The following is a 14,108-nucleotide window of genomic DNA, read 5'->3' on the forward strand; positions in this document are numbered from 1 at the left end:
TTATTTGAATAGCTCAAATATAATTTTTCTACCCAACATGTACTGTCCAAAGCAAATTAAATATCTCAAGTGCTGTCCTTGAGGCTTTATCCCTAGTAGATATCAAGTAACCTATTAATGACAGTTATACATATTTTTGCTCTCTGGTTTGTTGATAAGTTCCTTGTCATATCTTTTGTTTTCACAGGCATTATTATCCTAACTAGTTAATTGTATGCAGATTCATTGTGTTGAGGACTAACCTTAGGACTTGCCTCTTAACAGATAGGATACTTTTTCAGTACAGCAGTCTATTAAGGAGTTTCAGGTTGTATGCCTATACATTAAATGGTCCCTAATTACCCTCTCCTAATTTGCTCATGGCTTCTTAGTTTTATTGGAACTTGTCAGATTGAACACTTTACTGTTAGGGCAGGCACATTCCCCTGGGAGCATCTTGAGCAGGAAGAGAGGTCTGAACTAAATGGAAATAGTGATATGAAAGATACTCCTGATTCACCCTGATTAGCGCTTTCACTGCAGTGGTAGTCAGTAGAGCTTCACTAAGGGCCTAGGATGTAGGCTTATTGTATATTTAGGCGTTGGAGATAGAGCAATGCCTAAAAACAAGAATGCCTGCCCTCATGGAGTTTACATGCTAGTGGAGCAGCACAGATAATAAATTAAAAGTAAAATATGTAGAATGTTTGTCATAAAGGCTATGGAGAAAAGAGCAGGAGTGAAGAATTTGGACTTTCTTTCTTCACCAGGTGGGGATGCTATTTTAAATCAGGTTAGGGGGATCAAGGAGGGCTTTACTGGTAGGGTAACGTTTGCGCAGAGACCTGAAGGGAGTGAAAGTTGAGCCACACATTTATATGAGGGCAGAACTTTTCTCTATGAGGAAACAGCAAGAGCAAAACTCTTGAACACTTGTGTTCAGGAAATAAGCATATAGTGTGGAGTGAGCAGTAGTAGGAGATGAGTAAGTAGTAAATGGAATATTAATAGTAGAAAGGAGAGACTGTGTCGGGGTGGGGAGTCATACATAATCTGGGCCTTGAGGAAATCAAATTGAGCATTAATACTTAATAAAGTATTAGTGGCTGGGGTCAGTTAATAGCTGTCTTGTTTTAGTTTTGTACAAATAAAACTTTATTGTACAGGCATATAATCTGAAACTCCTTAACTCCCTCCTTTTATTACCTTCATACTTTCCTTTTGTTACTGATAATTGAGTATTGTAAATTAGCAAATTTTAATTGTAATTTGAATTTCAAGACTGCTTATTAGTTTGTTTTTTTTTTTAAAGATTCGGTTCTATGAACTAGTGAATCCTTTAAGAAAGGAAATCTCTGAACTACAAGTGAAAAAGAATGACCTATCAGAAGAATTAAGTGAAAACAAAGGCCAACTGAAACAACTGACAGAGGTTTGTATGATTTTGATTGCTGGTGGGAAGAGGCTCCAAGTTCCTCTACAGGGAGTTCCTCAAGATTTGTGATACCGAATATAAAAGTCAAACGATGGAAAACTAGGACCAGGGGATGCTGGCTGCTGTGATTCTTCATAAGTAGTGGGAAGGACGTTAAATTAGAAATAGTCGTCTTAAAGATGGACAAGGTAAATCCGTGATATTGACCTGTAATCCCTGGCCAAGCTTTTTGTTCTTGTAACTCATTTCATTCTCAGTTCTTTGTTACAGATTAGCCTTGTTTGTGATGTGAAAGGGAGCTACCGTCCATTTATCAGTTATTTTGCCTCTTTATTAAATACCTTTAGCTCTCCTGGTAGCTCTTCTTGTTCAGAGCACGTGCCCTGCTGTTAGCGTCAACCCCAGTGATGTGCCTGGTGCTGTTCTGGGTGCTGGCAGCAGTGAGCACGAGAGAATTCACATTCTAGTAGATTAGAGGTAGAACCTTACATGATATCTTGACACTCATTTTCTGTGTGACCTTGAACAAATCATTTCATATTTCTTGCTCTGTCAAATGGAGAAAATAATACTGTTGGTCTATTCATTTCATTGAATTGCCCATGTTTCTGTTACAGAGTAAAAATGTGATTTTTAACAAAGTTGCATATAAATATTTATCTTATGTCCTATTTCAAGGCCATCTTTTACCAAAAATCTATTATCCAGAAATAATTACAATTTAATTTATATTTCGATGCTGTAATTTGCTTCACTATTAGTGCTGGACAGAGTCACTTACGTCATTAGTATAGAGCCAATATTATAGGCAAAATAAAGGTTCAGCGTCCTTCCTGTCCTTCTAGGAGTGATGAAGTCAGCAGGAGCAATGCCAGAGAGGCAGATGTGCCAATATCAATCCTACTACAGGGTTCTGTTGTGTTTTTTTCCTTCTGCTAACCTGCCACATTGTGTAGGTAAACTGTTTTTGTATATTTGGAAAGATAGTTTTTAATTTTTGAAAAATTTGCATCTATGGTCAAAATAATAAAAGACAAAGTTAGAAGGCCTCAGTTTGGCTGGTAACTAATTTTTCAGCCTTGGGCATGTCATTTAATCTCTGTTGTTTCTGTAAAATGCCCAGGATGGTGGTGGCAGTACAGGGCTTGTTGAGGACAGGGCAGTTAGACGAGTTTTCAGACTTGGTTCTGTAGCACCTCATAGTACCTCAGCGTCCCTCAGGGACTTCTTATTTTTTAGGAGGAGGGCAGGAGGAGTTGCTTATCCTTGTTTGTATCCAACCACCTCTCTTTTAATCACTTTAACATTAGGCGGTTCTGAGGGTGGTTTCTCTTGAGTGAAGAAATTCCTTGGGCCAAAAAAAAAAACTAGCAACTCTACAATTATCATTAGTATGTAATATGTTTTTACTGTGTGGTAAAGCAAATCTCTACTCTCCAGGGTCAGTAATGGCATTGCATCCCTGATTTTTGTTTTCTTAAACCTTGCTAACACTTTTAGTATTTTACTGATAGAAAAGCATAGATAATTAGCACTGCTTTGACTCATAGGGTTCCTGAGTATTTTTAATGCACTAATAACTCTTGAACATAGAAACAGTTTTGTTTATGTACCTGTATTAGTCAGGGCTCTCCAGAGGAACAGAACCAACAGGATATGTATATATAGAGAGAGAAAGAGAGATTTATTTTAAGGAACTGTTTCACATGATTCTGGAGGCTTGGCAAATCCAAAATCTGATGGGATAGGCTGGCAGGCTGGAGAGTCAGAGAAGAGCTGCAGTTTGAATCCAAAGACAGTCTGCTGACAGAATTCCTGCTTGCTCAGGGAAGGTCAGTCCTTGTTCCAGTAAGGCCTTCAGCTGATTGCCTGAGGCTCACTGCATTGTGGAGGGTAATCTGCTTGACTCAGAGTCCACTGAGTTAAATGTTAATCATCTGAAAAATACCTTCATAGAAACAGCTAAAATAATGTTTGACTAAATATTTGGGTACCACAACCTAGCCAAGTTGACACATAAAGTTAACTATCACGGAATGCTTCCATGTGCAAGTTTGTTTCTTAAATTTTTGTCACCTCTCAACTGAAAATATAATGCTCTATCTTAAACCTTTTCCTAAATTTAATGATAATATAAACAGAATTGAATCACAATCAGGAAGAAAGAAATTAAGCATTGTCTTATCTACTTAATAAAAGGTCTTAGAAATCAGAGAATATGATTTTGATACAATAGAATCACCTTTATATTAAAGCCGCCCTTGAAGTTCAGTGGTTGTGCTCTGTCAACGGCCTTGTACAGGTCAGCTTTCCCAACACCGAGAAAAAATAAGTGAATGTTTTTAAATCAAAAGTCAAACCAGCGAAGACTTTTTTGTAAGGATATAATGAACAATAAATATTAATATTTAATATTAAAAGAAATTTAGCTTAACTATATATTGTGGGGGTTTATTTTTTGAAATGAGTTGTTAAATTATTTACTGCTCTAGTATTTAGAGAATTCAAAGATGCTGGTTTGAGTTCCATCGCAGCAACTTGACAACGGTGTGATGATCTTGGATAAAAACTTAGTTGTCTCTACTCCCTGCCCTCAATCGTACACTCTCTTCGTCTGTAAAGTAGGGAGGATAATGCATAACACCCACCTCACATGCTCATTATTATGAGAGTGAAATTCATTCGGTACTTATTGTACATCTGCTATGTGACAAGTATTGTCCTAAATGCTTGACATCCCTCAGTGAACAAAACAATGATCTCTGGCCTCATGGAATTTATATTTTAAAAGGAACGTAGGAAAACAAACAGTAAACATTAGAAATAAGCAAATCATAGAGTATGATAGAAGGTTATAACTGCAAAGGAAAAAAAAATAGTTTAGGATAATCGGTAGAGCTGCATGGAGGCCAGGGAAGAAAGCATATTCACAATTGTATGAGGTCAGCTGGTAGGCCTCCTTGAGGAGGTTACAAGTTTCCAAAGACTTGGAGCTGAGGGGTACAACAAAGTTGTTGAGGAAGAACTTCCAGGCAGAGGGAACAGCCAGTGCAAAGGCAAGAGGGTGCCTTGGTGTTTGTGGATCAATGAGGAAGCCAATGTGACTGGAATGGTTGAGGGAGGAGAATAGTTGGAGATAAGATCAGCGAGGTAATGGGTCTGTTGAGGTCATTTTAAAGACTTTAATTTTAACTCTAAGTGAAAGGAAGCATTGCAGGATTTTGGAAAGAGCTGCAGCAGGATCTGACGTTTGGTAAAGGGATCATTCTGGCTGGTGCATAGTAGACCCTCACAGAGTATTAAAGAATGTTCTTAATGTTCCAGATAACAGTTTTTTGCTGAGAATAGACTATGAGCTATAAGGATGGAAGCAGAGAGACTTGCTGTGAGGCTGTTCTGGCATCTAGGTGAGAGGTGGTCGTGCTTCACATCAGGATGGTAGCAGTGGAAGAACTATGAGCTGGTTGGTTCCTGGATGTATTAGGAGTTCCTGATAAATTGGATGGAGGATGTGAAAGAAAGATAGGAGCCAAATTAACTCCAAGGTTTTTGGACTGAGCAACTGAAAGAATGGATTTGCATTCAGCTGAGATGGGTAGGTTGTGAGTGAGGCAGATTTAGGTTCAGAAGTGAGTTTAGGTTTTAGCTATGTTGAGTTTGAGAGAGAGCTCTATTAGAAGTACAATCGGAGTTACTTGTATATACAAGTCTCAACTTTGGAAGCTATGCATTTGGAAGTTGTCAGCATCAAGATGATATTTAAAGACAGGATGAGATCACCAGAGGAGAGTAAGTGTAGGGGACCAAAGCCTGAGCTCTAGGGCACTTCAATATTGAAATGTAGAATAGAGAAGGAGGATTTATCAGTGAAATAAGGAAACCAAGAGAATTTCATGTTCTAGAAGCCAAGGGAGAAAAGTTTGTCTAGGAAGAGAAAGTCATCAGCTATTTCAGATTCTGCTGTTAGGTCTAGTAATATGAAGATGGGGAATTCACCTTGTATTTAACAGGGTCATTGATGACCTTGTCAGGAGTAAGTAGTTCTGGTGGAGTGATGGGGTCAAAAGCTTGATTACAGTGTGATTAAGAGTTAATGTGAGGAAAGGAATGGAGACAGAAGTCTGGATAATTCTTCCTGTGGAATTTTGCTGCATGGGAGAACAAAGGGATGGTGTTGAAGATGACAGGGGAAGTAGGGTCATGAGAGGGGTTCGTATTATTTTTACAGCAGGAGAAATCACAGCTAATGTACATAAAATTGCATTGTAAACCTTAGACATTTTCTCATTGTCAACAGAAGTAGAAAGGCATTCATCTAATTGTTAGCCGGCAGTGTAGCAGTGCTGTTGGACACCCAGTTATACTTGTGTTTAAGGCTCTCCGCTTCAGTGTGATCCAGATATAAAAAGGATCATTTGTGTTTAGGGCATTGCCAGCAATATATGTTTCTGTAATTATGATATTTGTGGGAAACTGTTAGAACACAAAGGTGTTTGTTAATTGAATTACTGTTGATGAGTTTTAAAGAACTTTCTTCATATCTCACATAATGATTTTAAAAACACTAGTAATGATTTTATCAGTAAAGTGAGATCATTTATCTATTAATGACTAGAGTTTTGATTATGTATTTTTACAAGAAGATGGGGCTTGGTTTAAAAAACAACTGAAGGATGTGATTATAACCAGGTAAGGAACGTAGAGAAGATTACCGTCATTAAAGGAAGGTTTATAAAAAAGAAGTTTATAAAAAAAAAATACTGAATTAGGAGGGGGGTTGAAGAAGTGATTGGAGATTGTCAGGTTACTAGGGTTCAGTTGTCATCAGTGAAAACAATTGTCTCTAGGACGTTTTTAAGTAGTCAGAAGCACTTAGTTTATTTAAAGTACCAAATGAAATTATTAATTTTTTGGTCAAAGATTTCTGGTTTTGGTTCTATTACTTGAGATGCTCTCATTTTGGTGCTTTTTACCCAGTGGCATCTCATATTTCTTTCTTCTTCAGAATGTGTACTGTACGTAGAATATTTATTATTGGTGGCCAGAGGCAGGCAATGAGAAACACAAAAATGCCCATCATATTCAAACGGAGTAGCAAAAATTTTTTACTTTTCTAGTGGTGTCATTAATTTTGAATCTCGACCCAGAAGAGTAAATTTTTCTTTCAACTATTGTGAGAGAAAATCTGGATTTCTTTCTAAGGGGAGTAAATGTTTTATTTTATAATGGACAAATTGAAAATGCATCCACTGAAAGATAGTGTCCATTGATTCTAAGCTCTTCTAAATTTGACAAATAAAATGAAGTATTACTTTGTTCAATAAGCAGTAAGATACAGTGGTGTAGTAAGGCTTGGGACATGGTCATGGTATTAGTGGCCACAATCACTATCAAGTTACTAATTTTTAGTAAGTCATGATCCAAAATTTTCATATTATATTATTTGAATGAACTCTTCAAACAGTAGTTCAGCAAACGCTTTAGTCTTTAGTTTACATATATTTAGAGTTGGTTATTTTAAAGGAAGTACGTAGGTCTTATAATTTTAAAGTCAAATAACACATAAACTTTGAAGAATAACATGACTGATGGTATTCAACCAAGAATTTTTAAAGGATCTCAAGGATGAACTTGAGACTATAGCATGTGTATAATTGTGTTATCAAATAGAGCAGCTAGAGTAGATTTAATTGCTTGAGAGTTGGTGAATTACCTACCTGTCCCTAGAAACTAAGGACCCCAAGAACTATAAACTGGTAAACCTCACTTCTGTCCTTACTAAGCTTGTAGAATGCATGAAGATTAGGTTACTCAATACTTAGGCAAGTATAAATCTATGGGAGAAAGTCAGCAAAGTGTTTTATAAATGAACATACTGTAATATTTCTCTTTGGTGATAACTACATAGTCATGCACTGCATAATGATGTTTCGGTCAATGGTGGACCGCGTATACAATGGTGGTCCCATTAGGTTAGTACCATATAGCCTAGATGTGTAGTAGGCTATACCATCTGGGTTTGTGTAAGTATGCTCTATGATGTTCATACAATGATGAAATCACCCGAGAACATATTTCTCAGAATGTATCCCCATTGTTAAGTGACACATGATTGTACATGTGTATAAAGCGGAAATAGAGAATGAAATATGTAGACTTTCAAAGAGCCATTGACAGACTTCTAAATTTTAGTTTAAAAAAATTTGATGGACTTTTAAAGAATTGCTATGAGTTCCTGGAGAATTGTGTTCTCTTTATTGTTTGAAAGATGAGAGACAAACAGTAAGAATAAAAAGAAACAATGAAAAGTGAAAATAAAAGTATTGTCCAGAGATAACTGTTAAATCCAATTTTATTCAATATTTAACGTTTTAAAACATTATATTGGAAAGGAAGCACAAAGTAAAATCTCAAGTTTGCAGATAGTAAAGTCTTTCATAGTAGTAGAATACCAAACTAGTAAGGCAAACTGGAGGAAGATGTCAGAAGATAAGTGGACTGATTATAACCTATGTGTTTTCTTTTTTATAACTTCTCATCCTATATTCCCCAAATTAGCATGTTCAAATTGGTGACCAGCTCTAGAGAGTATAATATTTTTCTGTTTCATTAGAAAAATTTCAAGCATAGATAATTTGAAAGAACTTTACAGTGAACACCCATAGATCCATCACCTAATTTCTGCCATTAGCATTTAATTATATCTGTCTTAGTCACATATCTATCCATTGTTTCATCCACTAGTCATATTTAGTTTTATGAGAAACTGCCAGGCGATTTTTTTCTTTGTATCAGTAGCTTGTTCCTTTTTGTTGCTGAGTAATATTTCATTGTATGGATATATTTATTCACCACTTGATAGACATTTGAGTTATTTCCATTTTGGTGACTTTATAAATAAAGCTGCTACAAATGTTTGAATATGGGCTTTTGTGTGGGCATATTTTCATTTCTCTTGGGTAAATATTTAAGAGTGTGATTTTTCACTTGTAGATTTCCATTTGTTATAGTTTTTATTTCTCTGCTATTTGTTTATTCATTATGAGCATATTTTCCTTTATGCCACTGAGAATAGTTAAAATTCCTGCTTTAAAATCTTTGTCTGTTGGGGCTGGCCTGGTGGCGTGGCAGTTGAGTGTGCATGTTCTGCTTCGGCAGTGTAGGGTTCACTGGTTCTGATCCTGGGTGCGGACATGGCACCACTTGGCAGGCCATGCTGTGGTAGGCGTCCCACGTATAAAATGGAGGATGATGGGCACGGATGTTAGCTCAGGGCTGGTCTTCCTTGGCAAAAAGAGGAGGATTGGCAGCAGTTGGCTCAGGGATAATCTTCCTCAAAAAAAAAAAAACAAATTTTGTCTGCTAATTCTGAAATCTGGATCACCCCAGAGTTGGTTTCTGTTAATTGTCTTTTAAGAATGGGTCACATTTTCCTGTTTCTTCAGATATTGAACAACTTTAAATTGTTTATTTAAAACATAGAATAAATTTAGATCATAACATTGTGACTGTTATGTTATGGAGACTCCACATTTTATGTTCCTCTAGACAGTGCTGATATTTTTGTTTTAGCAGGAAATTAACTTGCTTGTACTCAAACTGCATACTCCGTCTCTTGTGTAGCGTCTCAAATTTCAGTTCAGTTTTTTTGGCTTTGGTAGGACTGCTTGGGTCTCTTCTACACAGGTTGTTCAGGAGTCAGCGAGAGATTTGGCACAGATTATCTGCAGAACTCAGAGTTCCCTTTCTCTGGCTGTCTTTGGAATTCCCTCCTCACTTTAGAGCAGCTGAGTTACCCTAAACTCTGTCTTCTGGTTCTTCAAGCTAGAAGGACAAAGATTTTCTGTTGTACCTTTATCCATCCACTTGGCACAGAGTAGGCCTGCCCTCAGGCTAAAAGCCGTTAAAAAAAAACAAAACCAAAAAAGACCAGGAAATTCCCCCAGTGCTCTTCTCTTCCTCCTCCTCATGCAGAGGCACTCCTCTCCTCCCCAGAATCTACCTGATTGTGGTCACTTCCTGTGCCTTCAGGTAGTTTTCTATTTTGTTCAGAATTTATAGTTGTATCTGCAGTAGGATTAGTCAGATGGGAATGGCCATTACCGGAAGTGGAACCACCTTACAATTTTGTTTTAATCACAAGTGAAGAAAGAGAAAATCTAGTCAGTGCATGTAGAGCATTTGATTTTGAGATTGCCCTGCTTTCCCTAAAACAGACTTTGCTTCGTTGGAGACTCTTTGGTCAATGTGTTTAACTTTGTACTGATGTGGATGATGACGTGTTAGGCAATATTAAGAAAAACGTTAGAAGCAAAATAAAGCACGTTACTAGGCTGTGAACAAAGTGTGCAGTTTTGAACACTGTCACTTCGGTTGTTTGTGCTTCTTACCTATTAATAATTATTGAATTCTTGATAAAGCCATGAAGTTTGGAGTTTAGAAACTAAAATCTGGTATTTGGAGAGCTGAGTTTACTATCTGAGGACGTGTAAAGATTAAGATGTGTCAGATGAACACCAACAAGTAGGAAAAATGTGATTGAAGTTCGTAAAAATCATGATACAGATAAGATAAGAATTGACTTGCAAGAGGATAAACTCAGGACAAATAAATACAAGAAGATAGTGCTATTTCATTGAACAAGTAGTAACTTAATAGAAACTTAGAAGAGGACATAGCAGACAACGAATATAGATGCCTCAAACATGATAGCAATAATGACAACTCCATAGTGTTACTAAGAGAAACTAAGATATTTGTCAGCTGTGTCTCTGAGTTTTGAGACTGACAATTAGGAAAACAAACTGCACTTTACTAAGACTTTCTGGGATTGAGTTTGCCTTTTCCAAAATGCCCTTAATTTTTTTCACCACTTGGGGGCAGCATATATCTATCTATTTAACTGGTTGGTTTTGGTCTGCTCAGAAAATCTTGTCATTTTTGACCTAAAGGCCAAAGTATTACATTGTTACCTTATTTTCATTTATATTCCTTGTTTCATATCAACTGCCCCAAATCAATCAAATACTGGTTTTTTTCCTAATAAAATTTAGTAGATCTATAACTGAGAGAAAAGTTATAAAAACTGAAAATTTTCTGGCATAATGTGTTCTTCAGATCAGAGGTGTCTCAGTTATTACACTGATTTCATAATTATCCCTAACAGAAACATTCAGAGATGTTAAATCCCCATGCGTACATAATTAACTATGCTTTTGTTCATATAATCTGCTGGTTCATGGCAGATATGAGATGAAAACTGTTTTAGAAATTTAATAGAATGTGACTTTTGACCTTTAAAAAAGAGGGCACTCTTTCTGAAGTGCCAATTTTAGTGGGTTTCTGGGCTCTTCTTTCATAATTTTTTTCCAGATCTTTAGTTATTTGGAAATAATTTCTAGATAATAACACTGGAAAATAAGGCTCGTCTTCAAGTTTAGAGTTTCTTTATAGTGTCAATAACATAGTCTAATTTTAGCATATTTTGAGCTGTATTATGTGCATGAGCTGGTGTCTGGTATTTAGTGTCTTCACAGTGCCATATTTTTATTTCTTATGAAATTGCTCTAACAGGTCAGAATTTTGTCTAGTACATGTAGGTAAGACAACTGCAGCTGTTTTGCTATTATAGAGTTATTTTAGCATGCTCCTTTCATTTCAAAAGAAAGAAATGTTAACAATAACATGTAGGGCATTAATAAGGCTCAAGTTTCATGAGGAAATGGTGAAATAGTTTTATCTTATGAGAACTTTGGTAACTAGGAAGCAAGGAGAGTGTTTTGTTCAAGATAACTTCCTTGTTTAGAAACATAGTTACATTTATTGAAAAAAATTCTTTACGATTACCCTGAAGCTCATCTTAAGTATTCATCAGCGAGTAATCTAGTTAATTTTAATATGAAATGAGATCTCATTAATGATACGTACTTTTTATTTTGGTCTTTATATTTGAGGGACATTAACTGTTTCTTTTCTGAATTTCTTTTTTAACCTGCCTAACTGATGAGTTTAGAATTCCTGTATAAGATACATGTTGATATCTATGTATAATCATCCTAGGGTACCTAACAAATTCATTAGTAAACAATTATAGTTTTGCCTCTTCCTATATTTTTTTGTTTTCTTTTGTTTTTTATTTTTTTATTTTAGTAACATTTGTTTATAACATTATATAAATTTTGGGTGTACATCATTATATTTCGATTTCTATGTAGATTACGTCATCTTCACCACCCAAAGACTGATTACAATCCATCACCGTACACAGGTGCCTAATTGCCACTTTTGCCCTCCTCCCTCCCCCACTTCCCCTCTGGTAGCCACCAATCTAATCGCTGTCTCTATGAGTTTGTTTGTTGTTGTTTTTGTCTTCTATTTATGAGTGCGATCATAAGATATTTGGCTTTCTCCCTCTGACTTATTTTGCTTAGCTTAATACCCTCACAGTCCATCCATGTTGTCACAAATGGCCAGATTTCAGCCTTTTTATTGCTGGGTAGTACTCCATTGTGTATATCTACCACATCTTCTTTATCCATTCGTCCCTTGATGGGCATCTAGGTTGCTTCCAAGTCTTGGCTATTGTGAGTAATGCTTCAGTGAACATAGAGGTGCATATATCTTTGCACATTTGTGCTTTCATGTTCTTTGGATAAATACCCAGCAGTGGAATAGCTGGACCGTATGGTAGTTCTATTCTTAATTTTTTGAGGAATATCATACTGTTTTCCATAGTGGCTGTACCAGTGTGCACTCCCACCAGCAGTGTATGAGAGTTCCATTTTCTCCACATCCTCTCCAGCACTAACTATTTTCTGTCTTGTTAATTATAGCCATTCTGATGGGCGTGAGGTCATATTTCATTGTAGTTTTGATTTGCATTTCACTGATGGTTAGTGATGTTGAACATCTTTTCATGTACCTGTTGGCCGTCTGTATATTTTCTTTGGAGAACTATCTGTTCACATCTTTTGCCCATTTTTTTATTGGGTTGTTAGTTTTTTTGTTGTTGAGTGCCTCTTTATATTAAATTTAAAGTGAATAAGCACTGCTTAAAATTTAGATTCATGGATGCCTCTATAGGTTCTAATTTTGGTTCAAGATGGAACTAAGAATCTCAGTTTTAATAAACAGGCCAGGATTCTGATGTGGCAGACTCATGGACCATGAACACAAATCTCTTTTCTTTTTTTGTTTACTTATTAGTTGAGGTTAAAAAAAATCTTTGAATTTTTAATTAAATTTCATGTTTTTAATTTTATGTATTATTAATGCCATTACTTGATTAATATATCTTAATGTATTTAACATGTCCAAGAATATAATTAGAATAACACTGTCGGTGGCATTACTACTTGGAGTTGCTAAAACCCGTTTCTTGCCTACACCTCCAAAACTTGTTGCTTTTTCACAAACCTTTTGTAATTTTACCGACACTGTACATGACTTACAGAGAAAAGTGCGTGAGGGGGAAATGTTCATGAGAAAGCTATAGTGAAGGGAATTTTAAATATGGTGTCATCAGGAAGAATCTTCGTTTAGTTATTTTATACATTCTATCTGAGGAAACTACTTTTTAGAGAGTAAGATGACCTTTTTAAAAATCTACCTCTGTGTTAATAATCTTAAATCCAGTAACACTTCTAATTTTTAATTTTAGGGACAGATTTTGAGGGGTTTATTAGACCTTGAGATGAAATTTTGAACCTAGTGGCCAAGATGGTATATACCTTCATATTATGGCAGGGGACCATAATATGATCACGAGGGACCTTACCAAATCCCTTGGCTTAAATCCAGATATGCTACGAACCACTTTGTCCTCTTGATCTACACTTCTTGATCCTGATTCTCAATTCAGATTCCGCAGACATATTTTTGGTGTCTGAGGGTTCTTTTTTATCTTTTTTAATTCTGTGATTTCGTTTTTTTAATGATCTAAAAAAATAATTCATAGCTACGTATGCTGGGTTATCTGAATAAATAATTTATAATAGAGTATTAGCACCATGATGTCCACGCCAATGTTTGTATTTAATTTTGTCATGGTGTAAGTACCACAAAAGATCATTTAAAAAATAGCCATCAACTTAATATGTAAAATATACGTTTTAGCCAAATAAAGGCCAGATGCTGTCATGGATCATTATATGACTAAAGGTTTCACAGTTCAAATAGAGAAAAATAGTGATAAAATTGTCATCCTACTCACTTGTGGGTATAGCCATGCCAAACTCAAACTAAATAAACTCCTACTTGCTTTGACATTTTAAGGTTACATTGTAGTCAGCATAAACTACTGAATAGAATAAGCCTTGCTGTTTAGGCTTATTTGAAAGAGGAAATAAAGGGATTCTAGAAGATGACAACCTAAGTGCATTTCATTTTTCCTTTCTTAAGTTCCAATGATCTGCTGCTTCTTAGCCAAGCTCCCACTAGGGCTGGCAGGCAGCTGGGTCTGATTGACGTCTTGGGCTTTGGGAAAACTAGGCTTCCAATAATCTATTGCTGCACAACAAACCACACTAAAACTTAGTGACTTAAAACACTTAATTTGTCACAGCTCTGAAGATTGATAGGTTCAGCTGGATATTTCTTGCCTGTCTGATGCTGGAGTCGTCTGAAGTCTTTGTCAGTCACATGTTTGGGGCCAGATCACTCTCTTGCCACCTGGTCTCTCCATGTGAATAGTTTA

General features: G+C 36.1%; 1 protein-coding gene across 5 annotated transcripts in view; it reads left to right on the forward strand.

Annotated features, from left to right (window-relative positions):
• The window catches only part of PIBF1 (progesterone immunomodulatory binding factor 1), a 175,264-nt gene that overhangs the window by 11,242 nt on the left and 149,914 nt on the right, over positions 1 to 14,108 (forward strand). For all 5 annotated transcript variants that reach the window (XR_011527894.1, XR_011527896.1, XR_011527895.1 and 2 more), the window contains exon 5: positions 1,292 to 1,411. Coding sequence is in view for 2 of the 5 variants with exons in the window: in XM_070578441.1 (XP_070434542.1) it covers positions 1,292 to 1,411 (120 nt within the window). In the remaining 3 variants the exon portion in view is untranslated. The remainder of the gene's footprint in view (positions 1 to 1,291; positions 1,412 to 14,108) is intronic.

This window comes from Equus przewalskii, chromosome 16 (genome assembly GCF_037783145.1).
Source record: "Equus przewalskii isolate Varuska chromosome 16, EquPr2, whole genome shotgun sequence".
Taxonomy (NCBI): domain Eukaryota; kingdom Metazoa; phylum Chordata; class Mammalia; order Perissodactyla; family Equidae; genus Equus; species Equus przewalskii.